The 24,392-nt window shown below is 42.5% G+C and overlaps 1 protein-coding gene across 5 annotated transcripts in view; it reads right to left on the reverse strand.

Moving 5' to 3' along the window:
• The window catches only part of SLC4A10 (solute carrier family 4 member 10), a 381,585-nt gene that overhangs the window by 281,238 nt on the left and 75,955 nt on the right, over positions 1 to 24,392 (reverse strand). Inside the window, exon 1 of one of the 5 annotated variants that reach the window (XM_077447584.1) lies at positions 13,676 to 13,907. The exons of the other annotated variants lie outside the window; for them this stretch is intronic. Coding sequence (XP_077303710.1) covers positions 13,676 to 13,720 — 45 coding nt within the window. The 5' untranslated portion in view covers positions 13,721 to 13,907. Of the gene's footprint in view, positions 1 to 13,675; positions 13,908 to 24,392 lie in introns of those variants that run through there. 5 annotated transcript variants of the gene reach the window in all.

Raw genomic sequence — 24,392 nt, forward strand, 5'->3', positions numbered from 1 at the left:
TACCCTCCTAATCTTGGGGTGCGTGTTATACGCCGATAAATACTGTAATGTATAGAAGGTAGGGCCCGAAAGTGACTCAAGCCCAGGGGCCCCCACCACCCTAAGTCCTGCCCTTAGCGTGACGATGCGAATTGGCTCCGCCCAATGCGTTTTGTGTCAACCCACATTTTTATTCAGCGGCATGTAATACTTTGTCATCTTAAATAATGACAACATTATCACTAAATAAACAGGTTAAATGAAGAGAAATGTAGATACGTCATTAGATGGGTACCCTCTCTGGCTCAGAAGAATTCTGACTCTCTTGATTCAAAGTTAGCTGACTGATATGCTTGCATTGTGATTTGTAGCAGTTAAGCATTAGAGTTGTGTAGCATTGCAATACTCAGAGCCTGACTATGTGTTAGGCAAATATGGCTGTCTTCACATTCATATATAATTACAAATTAATTTAAAGATTTAGATGCGTTATGATGTATCAATATATTCTCTTATACTATTATTTTAAAAAAAGACTAAACTTTCTCTTTAATATTATTTATGATTCATTCCTCCAAAGGAAAACAGAGCACTCTAGGTAAAATAAAGAATGTTGGTGAATTTGACTGCACAAGCCTAGAGCTCCTGAGCATTAATCCAGCACTTTAGGCCTGTACGAGTTGCTGTCATCACACTCACTTCTACTTCAATACACACTCATTATTACTCTATGCAGAGAATACCTGCAAGCAATATTTCTGAACATCCACCAATTACTGATCACTGGACCAGAAGGAAAGCAGCATCAAATTATTTGCAGAAAACTCTTAAAGGACCATTAGATCTAAAACAAAAGCAACTCAGTATGTGAAAGAGCTACCAATAGTTCCAACTAATTATATATATGAAACCACAGATTAGAAACTGGAATACTTAAAGTGAACTGTAGCCAGACCATTCATTTCAACAGCAATCTACTTATAATGATGTGCATTTAACATATTTTATGAATGTTATTCACCTGTAAAAGCCTACATTGTATAAATATATAAGGTATAAATGCCTGAGACTGCTGCGGGCGACCTTGACATGATGTTCCAGCAGACTCAAAGTGGTCACTCAAGTGACACTCTATATATAATTCTCATATATATATATATATATATATATATATATATATATATATATATATATATATATATATAAATATATATATCCATATACACGAGCCTCTTCTGGGTTTGGAGCATGCAGTGCACCCACTCCGGGGCGTGGTACATATCTCCTGTGACCGACGTGTCCGATGGACTCAGTAAATCCATGTTAGCAGTATCCAGTAACCAGGTATCATGTGATCGCTATGATTGCGCAATGTAAGCGACTTGTCATGAATGGCTTAGTATTAGTGAACAGGTTGCTTACTGTTGTGATCTGTGATTGGCCCACAGTAGTCACATGGTACCTGGTTACCTGTAAAATGTGATTAGCTTAGCCAATCACAAGTCACAACAAAAAGCAAGCTTTTCATGAATGGTTAACCCATTCATGACAGCGAAAACTATTGCTTATTTAATGATCATCACTGTATGAGCAATAACAGTATACCAACAAAAAAAAAAAAAACCCTGATAAGCTGTAGTAAGACTTAAAGATTGCTGTTCACAAGCACAAATCATCCAACTTGAAGGAGCTGGAGCAGTTTTGCAAGGAGGAATGGGCAAAAATCCCAGTGGTAAGATGCGGGAAGCTCATAGAGACTTATCCAAAGAGACTTGGAGCTGTGATATAGCCACAAAAGGTGGCTCTACAAAGTATTGACTTTAGGGGGGGGGGGGGTGAATAGTTATGCACATTGACTTTTTCTGTTATTTTGTCTTATTTGTTGTTTGCTTCACAATAAAAAAAAAAAAAAAACATCTTCAAAGTTGTGGACATGTTCTGTAAATTAAATGATGCAAATCCTCAAACAACCCATGTTAATTCCAGGTTTTGAGGCAACAAAACATGTCAAGGGGGGTGCCTTGTGCCTTGCAAAAATACTTTTGCAAGGCACTGTGTATGATGACACTGTACTACACTGGTGACAGTATGTAAAAAAATTGTGAAAAAAGCACAAATTTTATTTAATGTCTAAATTTCCCCCCAAAAATTCACAAACAATTACAACTTTAAAAAACTCATCATGCCTCTTTCTAAATACATTAGACTGTCTACAAAAATGGGTCATTGGAGGGGGGGGGGGGGGGGGGGGGGTTGTACTGTCCTGGCATGAACTCGAGCTGTAAATATTTGCTTTTCATTTCAGTCCTGAGATTTACACAGTGCCATGGCACCACTGCAAAGCAGTTGACATCACTTTCTCTGTTACAGTGATGTCATCTCCCCCCTCCCAATCTGCTGATTGGAAAGTAAAAAGGCAGCAGCATGATATATCTAGAATCCTGGAATCCCAGCTATATTTATCAGAGAATGCTATTTTAATATTGATCATGGATAACCGAGCGTGTGTTAACCTAGTAAAACACCATCACATTGAATTATACTAACAGAATGCTGCAGGAGTAAATAAAAGCATTGGCCCCTTAGCCACCCCGTTTTACTTACCTGAACCCCTTCATTCAGTCGGCAGGGATGTGTGCTGGCTCCTTCTCCATGGGCTCCCTGCTCTTGATTGGATAGATTGATAGCAGCGCAGCCATTGGCTCCCGCTGCTGTCAATCAAATCCAATGATGCAGGCACCGAGGGAGGGGGGCGGGTCCAAGTTCGGCATTCTGTGTCTATAGGTGCAAATGCTGGACTCAGGAGTGCGCACGCAAGTAACCCCCACGGGGAAGCGCTTCTCAGAGGGGATTATCAGATGTGGGGAGGAGCCACGAGAGCCACCGGGGGACTCCAAAAGAGCAGGTGTGGGGCCACTCTGTGCAAAATGAGCTGCACAGTGGAGGTAAGTATGATATGTTTGTTATTTTAAAAAATAAAAAAAAATTACCCTTACAATCACTTTAAGGAATGATGGCAACTACGCCCTCAGTCCCAGCCCCCCACCCTATGTGAATGAGTATGGAGTACATTGTAGCCCTACCCATTCATCTAAAAAAAGTGTCAAAAATAAAAACAGTACATAGGTTTTTGACAAAGTAATTTATTAAATCAGCTCCAGCGGGACTTTTCCAATTTCTTCTACCCTCTCTGGCTCTTTTACCTCCTCCAAAGATGTCTTCTCTTTCTGCCGGTTCTACTCCTCTCTCCGGATCTTCTACTCTCTCTGCGCTGTCTTCTCCCTCTTTAGCCAGGTTTCCTCCTCTCCGCTGATGTCTTCTGCCTCTGCCCGGTCTCCTCTCTGCGTTGTCTTCTCCCTCTGTTCTTCATCTGATCTTCTCTCAACGCTCTCTCCCGCACTAATGCTAGGTCCGCCATTACTCCTAGGCATGGGGTGGGGCTACCGTGTGATGTCACCACCGGAGGCATGATGGAAAGAGACATCGGAGCTGATTTAATAACTTACTTTGTCAAAAACCTGTGTTTCCGATAAGCCCCCCAACCGCAGACCCCGAAAACCACTGGCCAGAGTTGTCAGGAAGAGGCCCTTGTCCTCATCAACATGGGGACAAGGTGCTTTGGGGTAGGGGGTGCAGAGCCTGGTATGGTTCTTGAGGGGGGGTTCTCACAGTTTTTTTGGCATGGGGGTTCCCCTTAAAATGCTTACCAGACCGAAGGGCCTGGCATGGTGTTGGAGGGGGAGCCCCATGCCGTTTTTTTTTTTTATTTGGCGTGGAGTTTCCCCTAAAGATTCATACCAGACTGGTATTGTTGGGGTCAAATTCGGATACCCGTTCATTGAAGTCGGATGGATGTCAGACTTAAAGCGGGAGTCCACCGGGACTCCGCGTTTTTTTTTTTTTTTAAAAGCCAGCAGCTACAAATACTGCAGCTGCTGACTTTTAAAATAGTGACACTTACCTGTCCAGTGTGCCCGCGATGTCGGCACCCGAAGCCGATCGCTAGGTCGTCTGTCGGGTCCTGCCGCCGCCATCTTGGGTATGGGAATCAGGAAATGGAGCCTTTCGGCTTCATTTCCCGGTTCCCTACTGCGCATGCGCGAGCCGCGCGGCGCAATCCGGATGGTCCCCGCTGCCTCTGGGAACTGTGTGTTTCCCAGCAGGCAGCGGGGCACTTGCGCAAAGGGGCGGGCAGTTGCGGAAAGGGGCGTAATCTATGCCCCTTTCCGCAGACAGCTATCCCGGAAGTGGGTGCAGTTACCTGGATTATCCAGGTAACTGCACCCCCCCTCCCCCCTGAAAGGTGCCAATTGTGGCGCTGGAGGGGGGGGGATTCCGATGAGCGGAGGTCCATTTTAGGGTGGACCTCCGCTTTAAAGTCGCAGGGCGAAGTCAGATCCACAGTCATACAACTGTCACGTTGTGTGAACCCGGCCTAAACCAGAGTAAAGATTTATATTACAGCATCTAGAAATGTAAGTTGAACCCAAGCAGTACCCCAAAAGATTTACATTTTACCTGGAATATCCACAGTGCATAATATCCACAAGATCTAGGGCACTGCTGTCTCTGACTCCTAGTCTTAGGCCGCGTACACACGGGCGGACTGTTCGCCCAACCTTGTCCGCTGAACAGTGTTTGGGCAGACAGTCCGCTCGTGTGTGGGGCTTCAGCGGACAGTTTCAGCGGACAGTTGGCCGAACAAGGTCTTACGGAAATTCCGAAAAACTGTCCGCTGAAACAAGGTTTCAGCGGACTGTTCGCTCGTGTGTAGGCTTGTTCGGCCAACTAAGTCTCGCGCATGCTCAGAAAGGATTTCCACGTCGGAAGGTTGCATTGCAGTGTATTGGACGTCGAAATTTTCGATCCGTCGTGCGTGCCGAAACGTCATCGCGCACGGTTTCAGCAAACTGTTCGTCCGTCGTGTGTGGCCATGTCCGTCCATGCTAAGTTTGAGCGGACTGTTTGCCGAAACTGTTGGACGGACAAAGTTGGGCGAACAGTCCGCGCGTGTGTACGCGGCCTTAGATTTGAAGTGACATTAAAGTGATACTAAAGTCTGTTTTGTTTGTTAAAAATATAAAACATTATACTTACCTGCTCTGTGTAATGGTTTTTCACAGAGCAGCCCAGATCCTCTTCTTTTTGAGTCCCTTGTTGCTGCTCCTGGCCCCTTCCTCCTGTTGAGTGCCCCCACAGCAAGCTGTGGCCCGCCCCCCCTGACTTTGATTTACAGCAGTGGGAGCTAATGGCGCTTCACTGCTGTTTCAACCAATGAGGAGGGAGAGTCCCGGACAGCTGAGTCTCTTGTGCAACATTGCTGGATCGAGATGGGGATCAGGTAAGTATTAGGGGTGCTGAGGGGGGCTGCTGCACACAGAAGGTTATTTTTGTAGGCTGCATTCACACTTCAGCGTTTTGAATCGCAGGCAGATTTGCCGCAAATTTGAAAGCACTGATATGTTAATGGCAAATCGTGGGACTTGCATTTGACATGCCAATCATTTGAATGATGAAAAGTGCAAACAGTGCAGCGCAAAAAAATCACCAATCATTTGAATGATACCTCAAATCGCGGTGCGGGTCTGGATAAATCGTGCAATCATGGCAACATGCATCGTGGGAAGCATGTTACCCCAAAAGTATCTCCTGAACTTTTTTTAGGAGACATGCTTCCCGTGATGCATGTTGCCGCAATTGCAGTATGATTGATCACGTGACAATTGAAATGCGAGTCCCGCAATTTGTCATTCACACATCAGCGCTTTCAAATTGCGGGCAGATTCGCTGCAAATCTGCCCACGATTCAAAACCCTGAAGTGTGAATGCAGCATTAATGCATGGAATGCATTAGGATAAGAAAACCTTCTACCTTAACAACCCCTTTAAAGTGGGGTTCCACCCTAAAGTGGAACTTCTGCTCATCGGGAATCCTCCCCCCCTCTGGTGTCACAGTTGGCACCTTTCAGGGGGGAGGGGGGGGGTGCAGATATCTGTCTAAGAAAGGTATTTGCACCCACTTCCGGGCATAGATTCCCACGGGAGTCTATGCCTCTTCCTGTCCTGGCGCACTGTCTGCTGGACACACACAGGTCCCAAAGACAGCTCGGACCATTCCTATTGTGCTGCATGACTCGCGCATGCGCAGTAGGGAAGCAGGAAGTGAAGCCGCAATGCTTCACTTCCTGATTCCCTCACCTAGAATGGCGGCGGCAGCAGCCGAGAGCCGAGCGATCAATCCTGGAGTGGGGTCTAACCAATCCTTGGAAGGGTGTGCCCAGAAGGTGACTGGGGATGCTGTTAAATAGTCTGGAGCTCTAAGGAGATTGTCTTTTTTTTACCTCCTGAGGGAATGGATTGGTGAGCTGGGAGGAGGGGAGCTGCTTGTTCTACAGGCCACTTTGGGCTGGATGCTGGACTATTCCACAAGAGGTTGCCCATATGGACTGATTTATTCCAGGATCCTGTGATTACAGTTTCCTTTACCAGTGCTAAAGCTACTTCATGGTCCCCAGCTGTGAACCTGTAGACCAGGGGTGTCCAACCTGAGGCCCACAATGGCTATTAATGCGACAAACACGTAAACTTACTAAAAAATGTAGATTTTTTTTTCCCTCAGCAAACACAAGCAGCCGAAGAAGACTATTAAAAGTTTTATGTTCCCAAAGAAAAATATCCCACTCTTCACAATCACGCCTTATTCATGTCATCACCTAACAAAATTCCAATAAGAGTATATTGATTGGTTTGCGCCAAAGTAATAGCCTCTACAAACTATGGAATTTTTTTTGGATTTTCTTTTTTTTTTTTACTAGTAATGGTGGTGATCAGCAACTTATAGCGGGACTGTGATATTGCAGCAGACAGTTGGGACACCAAATGACACTTTTTGTGGACCAGTGACACTAATACAGTAATCAGTGCTATAAAAAAAAATTGCACTTTCACTGTACTAATGACACTGGCTGGGAAACGGTTAACATCAGGGGCAATCAAAGGGATAAATGTGTTCCTAGCCAGTGTTTTACCAAACTGTGGGAGGTGTTTTTACTAGTGGAAGGCATAGATCCTTGTTCCTGCTTTGCAGGATCAATGCCTTCCCCGCTGACAAAGTGGCAATCTGCCTTGTTTACATAGGCAAACTGCTTTTTTTCCTGTTTAACGAACAATAGGCGGGTGAAGGCAGACATCAAGTCCGCTGTGCCCGCTGATTGGCTATGAATAATCACAGTGGGAGCAGCCTGCCATTGGCGCACCTGCACGCCCCCAACCCAGAAGCATACTATATACATGATCCAGCACAGGAGAGCCGCCTTGCCGCCGCACATATACAGTATACAGTCGGCACGCAGTTAAGGTGCCAATAAATAAAATCCAAAATTTCATTAAAAAAAACTTTATTCCAAGAATTTTTTATGGACAAAACACATTATACTGTATACGATAAGAAAACTCAGGAATATACAGACACATCCAATTTAGAAATATTCTGTGCTATAAAGTAAATATCTGATATAAATACATTTTGTGATAAAAATAGGTTGCCAGAGACCTTTAGCAAAACCAAGTTTACCCGACTACCCTGGCACAATATCTTTCTAAATTGGATGTGCCTCTATGATACTAATTCTAGGTTTTCTGATAATATATGATGCGTCTTATCTGTAAAAAAAAAAATGGAATAAAGTATTTTTTATTATATTTTGGATTTTATTTATTAGCACCTTAACTGGTTCCCGACCGGCGCATGCCGATGTACGTCGGCAGAATGGCATGGCTGGACAAATGGGTGTAGCTGTAAGTCTCTTTAAATTTGCCGCCGTGCCATCGCGTGTGCGCCGCCAGCCAGCGCGCGCGGGTCCCGCGGACTCAATCGCCGCAAGGATACCCGAGATCGTCTCATGGGGAGTAAGAGTTAGAAACACGCCCCAGGACACAATTAACCCTTACCCTGCCCCCTAGTGGTTAACCCCTTCACTGCCAGTGTCATTTACACAGGAATCAGTGCATTTGTATAGTACTGATATAAATGACAATGGTCCCAAAAATGTGTCACAAATGTCTGATGTGTCCACCATAATGTTGCAGTCATGATAAAAATTGCTGATCGCCGCCATTACTAGTAAATATAAAAATAATTAATAAAAATGTCATAAAACTATCCCCTATTTTGTAAACTCTATAACGTTTGCGCAAACCAATCAATAAAGGCTTATTGTGATTTTTTTTTACCAAAAATATGTAGAAGAATACGTATCAGCCTAAACTGAGGAAAAAAAATGTATATATTTTTGGGGGATATTTATTATAGCAAAATGTAAAAAATAATGCGCTTTTTTTTTGTTTATAGCGCAAAAAATAAAAACCGCAGTGGTGATCACATACCACCAAAAGAAAGCTATATTTGTGGGAAAAAAAGAACGTCAATTTTGCTTGGGAGCCACATTGCATGACCGCGCAATTGTCAGTTAAAGCAAAGCAGTGCTGAATCGCAAAAAGTGGTCAGGAAGGGGGTAAAATCTTTTGGGGCTGAAGGCGGTTAAAGGCCCCACTGTGTATGTAAATTTCTATTTGTAGCTCTATTTTCAGGATGAAGTGCGCTCACCCATCAATCCCATTTCTCAATTATGCTAAAACTGAACTCAATGCAAACAGCTAAATACACAGTTGAAATCCTGCCAAAGGATATGTATTTCTGTTCATCCAGTCCAGATTTACACAACACTGCCACAACACAATGCCCTGATTGGCAGAACAAGAGACCAGATTCCCTCCCTCCTGGTCCCTCCCCTAGCCTGTGAATGGGTAGTAAACCACCTGCCTGATGATCTCATGAAGCTATTACTCTTCTTTCTCCTCCAATCAACATGTTCCATGAACTACGGCGCAACATTTATATACATTGCATGGATTTTAGCAAGTTTCACTGTAGGGTTTTGGATGTGGCTGCTCTTTTCTCAGCATACAAATCCCAGTTATTTTCTACTTCCTAGGCACTAACTGGGATGGTCTGCTACAGACACAAAATCATAGTTGGCTGAAGGCTGCAATGTTAAAGGAGTTGTAAGGGCAGAAGTTTTGTTATCTTAATGCATTAAGATAAAAAGCTTTCTGTGTGCAGCAGCCACCCTAATACTTACCTGAGCTCCATATCTGTCCAGCGATGTCCACGAGTCCCTTGGATGTCCATGACTCTCCTCTTGATTGGTTGAGACACCGCAGTGGTGCTCCCATGACTGGCAATCAAAGTCAGTTAGCCAGTTGGGAGAAACAGGCAGCTCCGTGTCTCTATGGACACACAAAGCTGCAGCTCGGCTCAAGTGCCCCCATAGCAAGCTGCTTGCTGAGGGGGCACTTGACAGGAGTGAGGGGTCAGGGGCAACGAAGAGGGACCCGAGAAAAGGAGGAATCCACTGCACAGAGCAGGTAAGGATAACATGTTTGTTATTTGAAAAAAAAAAGAAAGAAAAGAAAAACAAGACTTTACAATCACTTTAAGAAATGTATAACTGTTATCCCCCCCCCCCCCCCCATGAGGAAGGAGGGTTAGAACCTCTGTCATGTTTTTATTTCTGCTTGTGTCACCAATAGGATTTACTCTCACCTCCTGTTCTATCCCATTCATATGAATTCTGGCCATCACTTGACTGGATTGTTTCCAATCCTATCATGCAGGGCTGGTTCAGGGCAATGTGGATGGAAACATCAGCACACTTCCCAGCACAGTTTTGCAGGGCTTTACCTCTAGCTGTCAGACCCCTGGTGATGCTAGAACAGGGGGGAGGTGCTCAGGCTGTAGGCGGTCAAGGGGGAAGGGAGTCTCTGACACTTCCACTGAAAACTGACAAAAAAAAAAAACACTGAATTCCAAGGAGCTACAGCAATCACTACATGCCTATTTTTATTAATTATGTTCAGACGACAATGTTTACTGTGGTGACATTGGGGGAAGTTTGCTAAAACTGGAGCACTCAGAATTTGGTCCAACTGTGCATAGTAACCAATCAACTTGTTCAATTCAGCTTTGACAATAAAACCTAGAAGCTGATTGGTTACCACACTCGTCTGTACCAGATTCTTTGTACATCAGTTTTAGTAAACCTCCCCCCCACTGTCAGGCTGATTATGTCTGATTTTTGATGCTGAAAGCGGTACTTTGCATAGAAATTTTGCGTTTTATTTTTAGGCCTGTAATTCTTAGGAATAACTCACTTAAATCGATCCAAACAAGAGTCTAGTAGACATCCCCGTCATGATAAAATTTGAAACACGAAATCATAAATTATAATATAATAAATAACTATAAATAATTCTAACAAATAATAATAATAATAATAATTCAATAATGTATTGTGAATGTGAACGCCTGCTTGCTGTCCGATCAGGAGGTCATCATCATCGCCACATCCTTAAAGAACAAAGGGAGCACCCCCAGCTGGACACTCAGTGCTACATTTCCCTTGGGACAAGAATCGGGTGAGGGGGTTCCTAACCCATCTAACACTACCCTTGTTACAAGTGTGTTTGCTGTTCAAGTTACTCCAAGTTTAAGGACACTGTACAGTTCAGGGTTCTGTCACTGATGCAAATTCTATAGCCCATCTATTCCTACAGTCTGCCATGCTTATGTAATCTACACAATGTACACATGTGCCAAAGTGCATGCAAAGTGCATGCATTGCAGTCTAGCACTCTTAATCGCTGATACAAAATATATTAACAAGATATCTGACTGCTAGGCAGAATTAGCCAATCAACTTCAACTTCTCCATTTAAAGGGACATACATCTTACAAACTTTCTACCCCCTTCCCTTTTCTTAAAGTAGGGCATCATTCCTGCCACTGACACCAGTGATGGGGAACTGTCCCTCCCATTGATACTAGAGATGGAGCACTATTTCTCTATCTAATAACAACGATGGGACAACATTCCTCTAACTAATACCAATGATGGGACCCAATTTCTCCAACTAATACCAATGATAGGCCTCTATTCCTTCAATTAATACCAATAATGGGGCACAAATCCTCCTCCTTTTGACCATAAGTTCTGTGAAAGTGTTTTGGTTCCACTAACTACCAAGCTTGAGACAATGTTTACTTCCACTGATGCCAGGATGTTCCGTTCTAAATTGCAACATTCTGCCCCCCACCCCCACCCCCTTAAAGTCTGAAGGCCAGTAAACAGGCCCTTTGTTTAGAACAGGGGTGTCAAACTCAATTTCATAGTGGGTATGAATGTCCTCAAAGGGCCAGTTGTATCTAGGGTGAGCTACGTACAGAGTGCAGGGTTCGGGACTGTTATGTACAAAGTGCAGAGTCAGGGGGTGTGCTGTGTATGGTGTGCAGGGTTTAGGGGTGCACTATGCACAGTGTGCAACTCCCATCCCCCCTAAGCTTCCTCGCATCTCTCTCTCCTACCCTGCCTGACTTTAGTGCCACCCTGTGTAGATGGCTCTGCCTTGCAGGGAGATCCTTCACGCTCTCAGATTCTGTAGATCTGTCCCTGCCATGCCCCACCATGAGAGCATGGGATTGGTTAGTTCTGGGAGCCACTGAGACCACAGGCTTTCTGTGTTTACAAGTGACAGCTGGGAGGGGGAGCGGAGGGTGAGAGCAACGTTTCAGCTAAAAAACTGGGTACAAGGGCCGCGCGACAAGGCCTGGCGGGCCTGATTCAGCCCACGGGCCTTGTGTTTGACATTTGTGATTTAGAAGGTTTGGAGACCATGTTCTAGATGGTTAAATGGCTAACAGCACTCCCCAAGCCCCATTTCACTGATTCTCTGTTTTCTACATCCTGCACTGACGAGAGATAACAAGCACTACACACTCTACTCATGTTCAAACTTAAGCATGCACATCCGTAATGCACCACAACAAATAAAAAAAAACACGCATAATCCTTTTTTAACAATGCAGTGCAACACAACACACAGTTTACTGTATGCATTGTAGTGTGCTTTGTGCTCTACTGTAAAATGTGTTGGGGTAGAGAAGGTGCATTTCTATGTGTTGTCGTAATGCACATTTTAGTGCTTTGCCACAAAGCACAGGAGTACATGGGACTTCAACATTTTGGCTGTATCTGTTCAATAAACCAGTTATGGTACAGAATAAATAAATAAATATATATATTTTTTAAGGTGACAAATATGTGAATATTTCTAGTTATAAGATGACATTTCTGTATTTTACACCTAGGCAGACCAATAAAAGATTAATTCTTGGTTGTCATGAGCTCAGACATGTATGTAATATTTAGCATTTTGTGTTTCATTTTTTCATTAGGTTATCCAATTTACAGTGTAATATATTCTGTTATAACTAAATAAGGCATTGGTATTTTCCTTAGTGCCTAGCCACTTGAGTCACATGTAAATGAGAAATGTAATATTTTTCCAAGCCACAAATGTTTTAGTCATGTTGAATTTTCAGCTCTTTATGTGACTGACCTTTTGCTTTCATTTCCATACATATGACACATGAGAATATAACTGCTTCAAAGACACTCTTCGATCATGGCTGAGTGCTCTTTCCATGACCTAAATTCCGTTCCTGAATTGTGACCTCATGATAGTTGATCTCCTACACAAGAGCTGCATGAATTCTGTTTTACATTGTTTTATCAATTTAGACCTTTCAGCTGCCTATAAACAAATTCCAACATGGTCTGGTGGGTCTGGCCCTAGCTGTGGTCATTATAACTAGTGTTATAACCTCTCTAGCTGAGAAAGAAATGCAAGTCCCATGACATCCTGCCAGAAGCTTGTCATCCATCTTTGGGAGAATTTCAAGCCCCAATATGCTCTGGTGGCTCCTGTCCCTTCAGACAAGGAAGACCTTTAAGTGCCACCATACTCTGGATACGCTGGAGGAACTAGAAGTCTGAGCATGCCATACCAATTTGAGAAATAACTATACATCCCAGCATGTCTGGCATGCTATAAGAGCATTTGGCTCTCCTGTTAAGGAGGAAGAAGAAGATCCAGCATTTTTGCTCAATATAACCTCCATCTGACAAGCAACTAAAACTCTCAGCATCTCCTCCAACTAGTCATACAAGGAAAACAAGTTCCAGCATTCCCTACCAAATTCCAATCTGCTAACTTCAAATGTTAACATAATGTGCTTTCCTTTAACCCCCACCTCTTAAATAACTACAAGTCCAAGAATACCCTTCCAGCCTTTGACCTTGAAGATCAAAAGGAATGAAAGTTGTCCCCTACACCCTCAGAAGTCAAAGATCATAGCTTTTCCCAAGGTGGTAGGCCTTATCTGCTGGAGGTAAGGGGGGTCTCAAACCATAACCAAAGGCCACAAACCAAGTATACAACAACAAAAAGAAGGAGATTTAACATGGACTACCAAGATAGGCTACCATGTACCATCAGTGGAATTGAGGACTATCTTGATACCCAAAAGATTAGGCAAAGTAAAAATTACATATATTTTATTTTGAAATTTTTACTTTGCCTAATCTTTTGGGTATCAAGATAGTCCTCAATTCCACTGATGGTACATGGTAACCTATCTGGAGTAGTCCATGTTAAATCTCCTTCTTTTTGTTGCTCCAATTAATGAGGATGAGGATACCAACTTATTAACCCTTATTGTAAAATTTATGAGGTACTACACTGTCTACACAAGTATACAACAAAAAGATATAAGCGGAGAGGAACTGTTAGGCCTTACCTGGTGACAGAGTGCCTGGAATAGCTCACTGCTTGCAGACAGCATGACTCCACCACTCACAGAAGCCACCACAAATTCTATTTATTATCTCCGTCCAGAATCCAAGACCCATTTATTTCCCCATTGTTATGTGAAATCATAAATGGAAAAAATAAATAAATAAATAAAATAAAAATGTAGTTGTTGTGTGATTTTGCTCTAGCAGCTCTCTGCTGTGCAGCCCCCCATATCTGCGCTGTTATCACACTAATGCTAGCTGAACAAGCTCAGCTTAGTGCCCAAAGCTATTCAGCTTCGGCCAACGAGAGAGCATGTCGCATCTTTCAAGCTCATCACTGTCACGGGAAAATCCATCTTGCTGCCATGGATTTATTTCTGTTCTGTCTCTGTAGCCAACCAAAGGAAGTCCACATTGACTGGAAAATGTGCACACGGAATGTTGCCCTTTCCCTTAGGATGTATGAATTATTACAGTAGGGGGGGAGGGAAAGCCTGACTCAAAACATATCATCATTTTAAAAGTAAAAAGTATAGATTCCCCTCCCCCTCTCTGCCTTTGTACGTGGTGTTCTGTCACAGGCGAGCTGAATGGTGAATCTCTGTGTGTGTGACAGATGCTTGCTCCTGTCACATGGACCCTCCTCCTCTCTGCATCCTATACCGCTCTCAATTGACAATGACTAACAGCATGTGTCACTAGATCTGAAAGAACTCCACTGACAGCCTACAGATATATACAGGCTTATTCTAGAATGCAAAGAGCAATGCGTAGGGGGGCTTATTCACATGCACGGTGCTCTCTGAAGAGCGATCTGACGGATTTAACCCTGTAAACGCCACACTACCGCACCACATTTGTGCGCATTGCATGCAATTGCAGGGCAGTTGCTGGGCCCAGCCGCTCTGTGTGCCAATCCTGCAGCATCCTGAGAGATCAGGGTTGCCAATCGCCAGTAAATTTGCTGACAGTTTGTAAAAATCAGTGATTTTTTTTTTACAATTGCTAGTAAATATCAGGGGCTGATAATTCCATGCTGTGTTGACTTTTTAAGTGTAAATCAAATAAATTACTTTTGTATAGGTATTGTTAGTGTTTCCATATCATGTTTATACTGTTAAAATATTCACTGTGTTAGTTGTCAATAGGAGTTCTGTAATTTCTCAGGTTGCCAGTAAAAAATGTGCTCCGCCAGTAAAATTTCCATGTTTTGTCAGTAAAAAATGCTGCAGGAGGTTGGCAAACCTGTATAAGTATCCCAGGAGGTTCCAGGACTAGCAACACATTATTCTGGCCCAGGCCAGAATGGCGGCGGGGGGTCAAAAACAACATAGAAAATAAATGTAAAAATTTGCCGCAGTTCTGCTTGAAAAGGAGGTGTTAAAATGGAATTAACTTACTTTTTGGAGTTAAGTTCTGCTTTAACCACCTTACCTCCTGCTCAATTCTGACATTTCTTACTTTATTATTATTATGCAGGATTTATACAGCGCCGACAGTTTGCTCAGCACTTTATAACATGAGGGCAGACAGTACAGTTACAATACAATTCAACAGAGGGATCAGAGGGCCCTGCTCATTGGAGCTTACAATCTGGGATCAGCATTTGTTTGCTAGAAAATTACTTAGAACTCCACAGAGGCACTAAAGAATAAAATTGCGTTTGTAGCAATATTTTATTTTACATGATACTTGTACAGCCATTTTTAAAATGCAAGTTTTTAGGAAAAATACACTTTAATGCGTTTTGGTGCACACAATATATCACCCAATATAAAAGATGGTGTTATACCAAATATGTCACGCTTTGAAATTCTGTACACCAGTAGAACGGCGACAAACTACGGTACCTGAAAACACCCATAGGAAACCCTTTAAAAGCCTTTACAGGTTACCAGTTTAGACTTACATGCATTCTTGTGAGCACGGGGGGATGGGGCTGCTTTAAAAGATTTTAAAATTCAGTATTTTTTTTTTACACCGTCCCTTTATTTTTTATAAACTTTACTGTTATCACAAGGAATGAACAAAATTCCTTGTGATAGCAATAAGCATGATAGGCCCTCTATATTGAGAGATCTGGGGGTTGCAGACCCCAGATCTCTCATCTGCCCCTAAAAGCATTGATCACTGATATCAATTTGATCAGATGCTTTACAAGCAGGTACTGGCTTGTAAAAATTAAACTGAAAGCAGAAGTGATGAAATTCTCATCCCTTCCGTCCAAGAGGAGACGGGTATTAATGTACCTTTCCCCCCTCTGAGTGCACTGGGGATTCACGCAGTGGCAGTACCGACCTTCCTGTTCGCACAGGAGAACCCGGTAAATGGCGGTGGGGAGGGCCCTCTTCCGCGCCCTGTAGAGGTGATCGAGTGGTTATACGTGAAAGCCCATTGCTGGCTGAAAATGTTGATACCGGGATGATACCTGTACGTGAGGCATCATCCTGGTATAACCACTTCAACCCGAGGTACGTCCTAAGAGGTTGAAGTGGTTACGAGGAACTGCCATTAGTAAAGTAGATTATATTTAGTTGTTTTACACCTTTTTTTTATCCATTCCTTCAGTTACTTCCTGGATTCTATGCCTAGACAAATGATGTCATAAATCCCAGGAGCCTTCAGAAGGGGAGGTGGGCTTTCTCAGCTAAGCATGAATCACCTGCCCTTACTCAAGATGATGCTAGGGAGGTGTTTTCAAAGTGATTTCCCAGCAAAATGGGGGAGTTTGCTTTGAATACTAAACATGTATTAAGTAGTATTTTTTCTGTTTTGTAGTGTGCAGATACAGTGTGCATTGTGTGCATTGTCTCATAGATGTCAATGCGGCGTAATATGAGATTAAAAAATGTTTATATATATATATATATATATATATATATATATATATATATACAGGGCTCGAGTCCTAGGGGAATACGTGGGAATGCCGTCCTCCTCTCCCTCGGTCCCCTTCCTCCAGCAGCCATGGCTATACTATACAGGACCGTGCCTGCCAATCTGCAGCGCTAGATCCCCGCTGCAATACTGTCACTGGCTGCTAGAACCGCCATTGTCCTAACAACCAATGACATCACCTGTGCTCCCCGCCCTCATCAGCAAGTTCCTCCACCCGGCTTTTGCCCCCCTGCAGCATGCTCCTTTGTCAAGGACTTATCCAGGTACACGTTTTTCAACTTTGTGATGGCTCAGTCACAACTTGATGGGGAAATCTGGGGACACTCTGATGGGGAGGGGGGGGCTCTCTCATGGTCGGCACTCTGATGGTAACACCTGCTCTCTAGTGGAAGGAATAGTCATCTTTCAAACGAGGGAGAGATCATCACCCATTGTTCTGATTATTCTGTTAGTTTTAACTTATTTTGTTTTAGTAAACTGGCACTTTACAATAAACGTTGCACTGTATTTTCTGTGAAATATATATGCATATGAGCGTATCATTTTTTATTTTATTTTTTGGTGGGGGACTTGACCCCTGTATATATTATATATATATATATATATATATATATATATATATATATATATATATATATATATATATATATACAGTGCCTTGCGAAAGTATTCGGCCCCCTTGAACTTTTCAACCTTTTGCCACATTTCAGGCTTCAAACATAAAGATATAAAATTTTAATTTTTTGTGAAGAATCACCAACAAGTGGGACACAATTGTGAAGTGGAACGAAATCTATTGGATAATTTAAACTTTTTTAGCAAATAAAAAACTGAAAAGTGGTGCGTGCAAAATTATTCGGCCTCTTTACTTTCAGTGCAGCGAACTCACTCCAGAAGTTCAGCGAGGACCTCTGAATGATTCAATGTTGTCCTAAATGACTGATGGTGATAAATAGAATCCACCTGTGTGTAATCAAGTCTCTGTATAAATGCACCTGCTCTGTGATAGTCTCAGGGTTCTGTTGAAAGCTCAGAGAGCATCATGAAGACCAAGGAACACACCAGGCAGGTCCGTAATACTGTTGTGGAGTAGTTTAAAGCCGGATTTGGATACAAAAAGATTTCCCAAGCTTTAAACATCCCAAGGAGCACTGTGCAAGCGATCATTTTGAAATGGATGGAGTATCAGACCACTGCAAATCTACCAAGACCTGGCCGTCCCTCTAAACTTTCAGCTCAGACAAGGAGACTGGTCAAAGACTGATCAGAGATGCAACCAAGAGGCCCATGATCACTCTGGATGAACTGAAGAGAACTACAGCTGAGGTGGGAAGAGTCTGTCCATAGGACAACAATCAGTCGTACACTGCACAAATCTGGCCTTTATGGAAGAGTGGCAAGAAGAAAGCAATTTCTCAAAGATATCCATAAAAAGTCTCGTCTAAAGTTTGCCACAAGCCACCTGGGAGACACACCAAACATGTGGAAGAAGGTGCTCTGGTCAGATGAAACCAAAATCAAACTTTTTGCCCACAATGCAAAACAATATGTTTGGCGTAAAAGCAACACAGCTCATCACCCTCAACACACCATCCCCACTGTCAAACATGGTGGTGGCAGCATCATGGTTTGGGGTTTTTCTTCAGCAGGGACAGGGAAGATGGTTAAAATTGAGGGGAAGATGGATGCAGCCAAATACAGGACCATTCTGGATGAAAACCTGTAGGAGTCTGCAAAAGACCTGAAACTGGGACGGAGATTTATCTTCCAACAAGACAATGATCCCAAACATACAGCAAAATCTACAAAGGAATGGTTCACAAATAAACGTATCCAGGTGTTAGAATGGCCAAGTCAAAGTCCAGACCTGAATCCAATCGAGAATCTGTGGAAAGAGCTGAAAACTGCAGTTCACAAACGCTCTCCATCCAACCTCACTGAGCTCGAGCTGTTTTGCAAGGAAGAATGGGCAAGAATTTCAGTCTCTTGATGTTCAAAACTGATAGAGACATACCCCAAGCGACTTGCAGCTGTAATCGCAGCAAAAGGTGGCTCTACAAAGTATTAACGCAAGGGGGCCGAATAATTTTGCACGCCCCACTTTTCATTTTTTTATTAGTTAAAAAAGTTTCAAAAATCTAATAGATTTCGTTCCACTTCACAATTGTGTCCCACTTGTTGGTGATTCTTCACAAAAAATAAAATTTTTATATCTTTATGTTTGAAGCCTGAAATGTGGCAAAAGGTTGAAAAGTTCAAGGGGGCAGAATACATTCGCAAGGCACTATATATATATATATATATATATATATATATATATATATACATACATTATATATATATATATATATATATATATATAAAATACATACATTATATATATATATATATATATATATATATATATATATATATATATATATATACAAGCAACTGTTAAAAATCACATATATGACAGTACATATATACTGTAGGTTCACTCATTTTGTTTGGGTGACTCACATAACTACATTCTCTTTTGCTTTCTAATCCCTCATATCACCACTTTCTGTATATACACTGAGCTAATTTATAAACACAACACTGTGTTGTGTTTGCCCCTATTCATTTTAGAGTGGCCTTTTATTGTGGCCAGCCTAAGGCACACCTGTGCAATAATCATGTTGTCTAATCAGCATCTAGATATACCACACCTGTGAGGTGGATGGATTAGTTTGGCAAAGAAGAAGTGTTCACTAACACAGATTTAGACAGATTTGTGAACAATATTTGAGAGACTTAGGCCTTTTGTGTACACAGAAAAAGTCTTAGATCTTTGAGTTCAACTCATGATAAATAGGGGCAAATACAAAAATGCTGCGTTTATAGTTTTGCTCATACTCGTGTATATACAGTATATCACAAAAATGAGTACACCCCTTACATTTTTGTAAATGTTTATGGGACAAGGGGTGATCAAGAGAGATGGCTGCCCTGGGCGCAATAGCTTACTGTAGAGATGAGGGTGCCCTCATTGTGTTACAAGGCTGACAGGAGTAATAACAGTGGCATTAATTTTGACAAGCGAGTCACTGCTGGGTGTAGGATCCCCTAAGCCTGCAGATCATGAATGGGGAGGGGGGGTGTGGTTTGGTATCTTTGCCCTGGGCTCCGGATAACCTTGTCACAACACTGACTGTGACAGAAGCAGAGCATGAGCCCCTCCCTTCGGAGACGGGGCCGCAGGGCAGTATTTACACATGATAACGACCCCAAACACATCTCCAAGATGACCACTGACTTGCTAAAGAAGCTTAGGGTAAAGGTAATGGACTGACCAAGCATGTCCCCAGACCTAAACCCTATTGAGCATCTGTGGGGCATCCTTAAATGGTAGGTGGAGGAGCGCAAGGTCTGTAACATCCACCAGCTCCATGATGTTGTCATGGTGAAGTCCAAGTGGAAACCTGTGAAGCTCTGGTAAACTGCATGCTCAAGAGAATTAAGGCAGTGCTGGAAAATAATGGTGGCCACACAAAATATTGACACTTTGGGCCAAATTTCGACATTTTCACTTTGGGGTGTACTCACTTTTGTTGCCAGCGGTTTGTCTGTGTTGAGTTATTTTGAGGGGACAGCAAATTTACACCGTTATACACTCACTACTTTACTACTTTATATATATAAAACCTTATGGTATAATATGGTGTACATACTAGCTAACAACTCCTATTTAATAAATAAATAAATAAAAAAGGAGTTTAAATCCACTTAAAGGGATTGTAAAGTAATTTTTTTTTTCTTAAAATAACAAACATGTTATACTTACCTCCACTGTGCAGCTCGTTTTGCACAGAGTGGCCCCGAACCTGCTCTTCTAGGGTCCCTCGGTGGCTGTCTCTGCATCTTCCCGCAGGTACTTCTCACGTTCATGCGAGCTCCCTTGCATGGTGAGAAGCACCTGCGGGCGGCGCTTCCATGATACAGCCGGTGGCTATAGCCATTCGCTGTATCACACGGCCCCACCCCCCGGTGCGCTGCATCATTGCATGTGATTGACAGCACTACGAAGCAATGGCTGCGCTGCCTTTAATCCATCCACTCCAGCCAATCAGCAGCCAGGCTGAGCGGTGAAGAGGAAGTCGGGGGTGAGCACGGGACTTTTGGAGGGGTGAGGTGAGTAAAACTGGGGGGGGGGGCTGGGGGCGCCGGCACTGTCAGATGATTTTTTCACCTTAATGCATAGAATGCATTAAGGTGAAAAAACATTTACCTTTACAACCCCTTTAAAGTGCCTCCAAAGTGAATAACTGTACTGTACTGTACAATCGACCCCTATAGTTGAGGTCCTCCACCCCCCTTATTCATTTTGTTGCTCTTGGCTGCACTATTACTATAACAGCAAAATCTTTCCAGAGAACTGGTGACCAAAAATTAACTGCATATTCAAGATGAGGCCACACTAGTGTTGTAAAGGGGTAGAATTATTGATTTATCTCTGGAATGTATTCCTGTTTTAATAGATGAGAGTATTTTGCTCGTATTGTTAGCTGTGGCTTGGCATTGCATGCTATTGCTAAATCTGTTGTACTGAAAGAGAATTTAATTATGTAAATCACTACAAAAAAATAATGAACATTTACATGTACTGACATATATGTGATTTTTTTTTTAATCCGGTAAGTAAAAATAAAAACAATATATTTATTCTATATTGTCTGTAAAGTCCCATATACATTTCTCTGGTGTTTGTGTATAGTAATTATAATTGGGGGATGTGGCGTCTAGACCTGTCAACCAACTGCTTCAATTTGGGAATTACTAAAGTTTTTTTAATTAACAAAGAGAAATCCAGTAACCCATGACAGCCCAACAAAAATCATGTTGCACTAATTCAACGGTGCTAGATTGATACACATTGAAAGTTAATTGCTTGCTTAGGATTACTGCACTTTGAACATCACCGCTGTGTTTTGTGCTGATTTACTAAATATGATACCAGTTTTTTCTCTATCAAAAGATCTCCGTTTTGTACCAATCCTGGCTTTAACATCAGAGATACACGATTCACCAAACATAAGGCCCATCTGTCACTATTCAGGCCGTGGTTCTGTAAAGAATTTGCAACACTTTTCTGGTGGTGTGGGTGAATTAGAAAGCCCTGTGCCTAACTAAAGAAAGTTGTGTGACATTACCATTAATGGTTGCGACATATTCAGGTAGCTCTTATGCATTTCACTTTCACAATTTGTCACTATGGCTGTGACAAATTCAAAAACAATTATTGCCATTTTGGAGATAGGGAAAATGGGAAGTAGATAGGACCAAGTCCACTGTATGTATAATATACACTATATTGTTAAAAGTATTGGGGACGCCTGCCTTTACACGCACATGAAATTTAATGGCATCCCAGTCTTAGTCCATAGGGTTCAATATTGAGTTGGCCCACCCTTTGCAGCTATAACAGCTTCAATTCTTCTGAGAAGGCTGTCCACAAGGTTTAGGAGTGTGTCTATCTATGGGACAGAAATCTCAGGGGCACCCACAGTACTCTGGGAGGGCCTTATGGTTCCTGCACTTGTATGCCAATGTTGCTTCATACTTTTGAAATGACATGTTCACTTTAAGCTTCAATTTCTTAGTCACACCTATAAAGTACAACATTTGGATAATACAGATGACAAATATGTCTCATCACTCACACACAATTTACTGCAGTTTGCAATTGAAATCTATGGCAAATGCATTGGCAGCTATATAGGTGGATTTCAGCACCATGGACAGCGGCAGCATTAATGTAAGTGGCCAATTCCATAATAAAAAATGAAAGAAACGAGGGTTATCATAGGCCACACAAGACAAAAATCTGAACTCACTCCCAAAGAACCATATTTAAAAAAGCATGGATAGTGAGAAATTGAGCACATGGTAAGCCAATAAGAGTCCAGCAGTTGCTTCCCTAGCATAGCCATACTAATCACTACATGAGAAATGGTGTGTTGGGTATTAAACCAGTAGGAGACTGGAAAACCAAGACATCTCACTATGATTGATAACAGTGGACCTCTGCATAAAGTATGGCTCTCTTTGCAAAGTTTAATATGAAAAAGAAAATTTAAAAAATGTTTCTTTCACATATAATTACTGATTAGAAGCAACAGAGCTCTTTTATAAATATGACCTGTCAGTATAAGCATACCTTGCTCACTCTTGCATTCTGATTACTGGATCAAATTGATGGTGCCATCAGGGCATTTATTGATAGGGGGCAGAAGGGACACCTGTCCTGGGCACAATGTATGAAATGTGGAGGGGAACAAAAAGGGAGCATTGGCCACACTGTTCCCTGACACCTCACTAAAAGGATTGACTGCAACATCAACTTTATAGTTGCTGGACTGCTCTCTTTTCACTCCAATAGCAGTTTACCATTGTGAGGAGAGAGTGGGGCCTGCTGAGAACACATCTTCCATCTCAGCGTGGCGCCAGTGTGGGGAGGCATGTTACTCTACCCAGTCACTGTGTCAGAAACCATGAATCAGACCGACACAGAAGTACAGTTAAATCACACTTGTTTAATAATAAAAGTAAATAGAACTAACGTAGTCAAAACATAGCCAAAGTTCAGTAACCATAACGTATAGTCAGACAAGCCAGAAAGTCAGGAAGCCAAGGAATCAGCATAGTGTAACAGCAAGCAGGATCTGGAGCCAGAAGGAATGTCAGCCAAGCAAGTCTTTAAGAGGAGCGCAGGAGAAAGTCTATGTGATTTTGACCAAGGCGAAGCTAGAAATCATCTAGGCTGGATGGCTTAAGTAAGCAGGACTGACAAGCAGGATATCATTAACAGGTGACTCACTGTGGAGAGATAGGAGCTGGCTATTAGCCGACGGCTGAGCTGCCAGCTCAGAGAAGGAAGGGCTGAGCCCAGCCCTAACACACTGCCTCATTAAAAGTCTCACCTACCCCCTCTTCTTAACTATTACACAGGGATTGAGGCACATGGCTATTTATTTCATGGTTTACCTAGTTCATGCACAGTCTCATGCATGGGCAAGTTCTTTGCCCTTTGGCAGAGGGGTGGTCACTTGGCAGGTTGTGGGGGTTTGTGAGGGATCTATCCAATACATGTTTCCGAAATAATTTGCAAACGCCACTTTAGGTGACTGTCCTTTCCACATGGGACTGGATGCTGGAGACATTGGTGTTTCCATAAATTTCCGGGAGCTGCGATGCCTTCCTCTCCCCCTCCGTTTTATCCTTGCGCAGGGGGACTGGTGGGCACTCGATGTGCATCAACTCTACGCCTTCCACACTTCTATGGTAGTCTATTTACCATTGCTTGTGTTGTCTTTGTGCCGCTGGCCACTGGCATCCCCCATCATGTCTTTGGCTCTCAGCACCCCAATTGGAACCTATAGCTAGCTTGTGAGTAACCAGGGGGGATTCTATCCCCTTCCTTTTTCCTTCCCCTCTCTTTCTTTTTATCAAACACCAGATTACATATATATATGCACTTTATTGGAGATCCAAGTATATGTACCCTGCATCAGCTCCCGATGAGTGGAAAGAGTCCACGAAAGGCGTAGAGCCCTTTTTCCATGCTATGCTATTAATACCATCTGATCACACTTGCTTTTACAATCATGATTCATAAACGTATTTTTCTTTATATTACTTAGAGGTCTAGGTCACTAACCAATACCACCCACACCAAGGTGGTGCAGCAATATGTATGTATATATATGTACCATGTGTTACTAATGAGCAATAGCATTTATACACTGTATTTTGTTATGACTCAACATGTGTATATGCACCAATAAACATGATATTATA

This window comes from Lithobates pipiens, unplaced genomic scaffold (genome assembly GCF_037356315.1).
Source record: "Lithobates pipiens isolate NorthernLeopardFrog02 unplaced genomic scaffold, aLitPip1_a1.2 Scaffold_22, whole genome shotgun sequence".
NCBI lineage: Eukaryota > Metazoa > Chordata > Amphibia > Anura > Ranidae > Lithobates > Lithobates pipiens.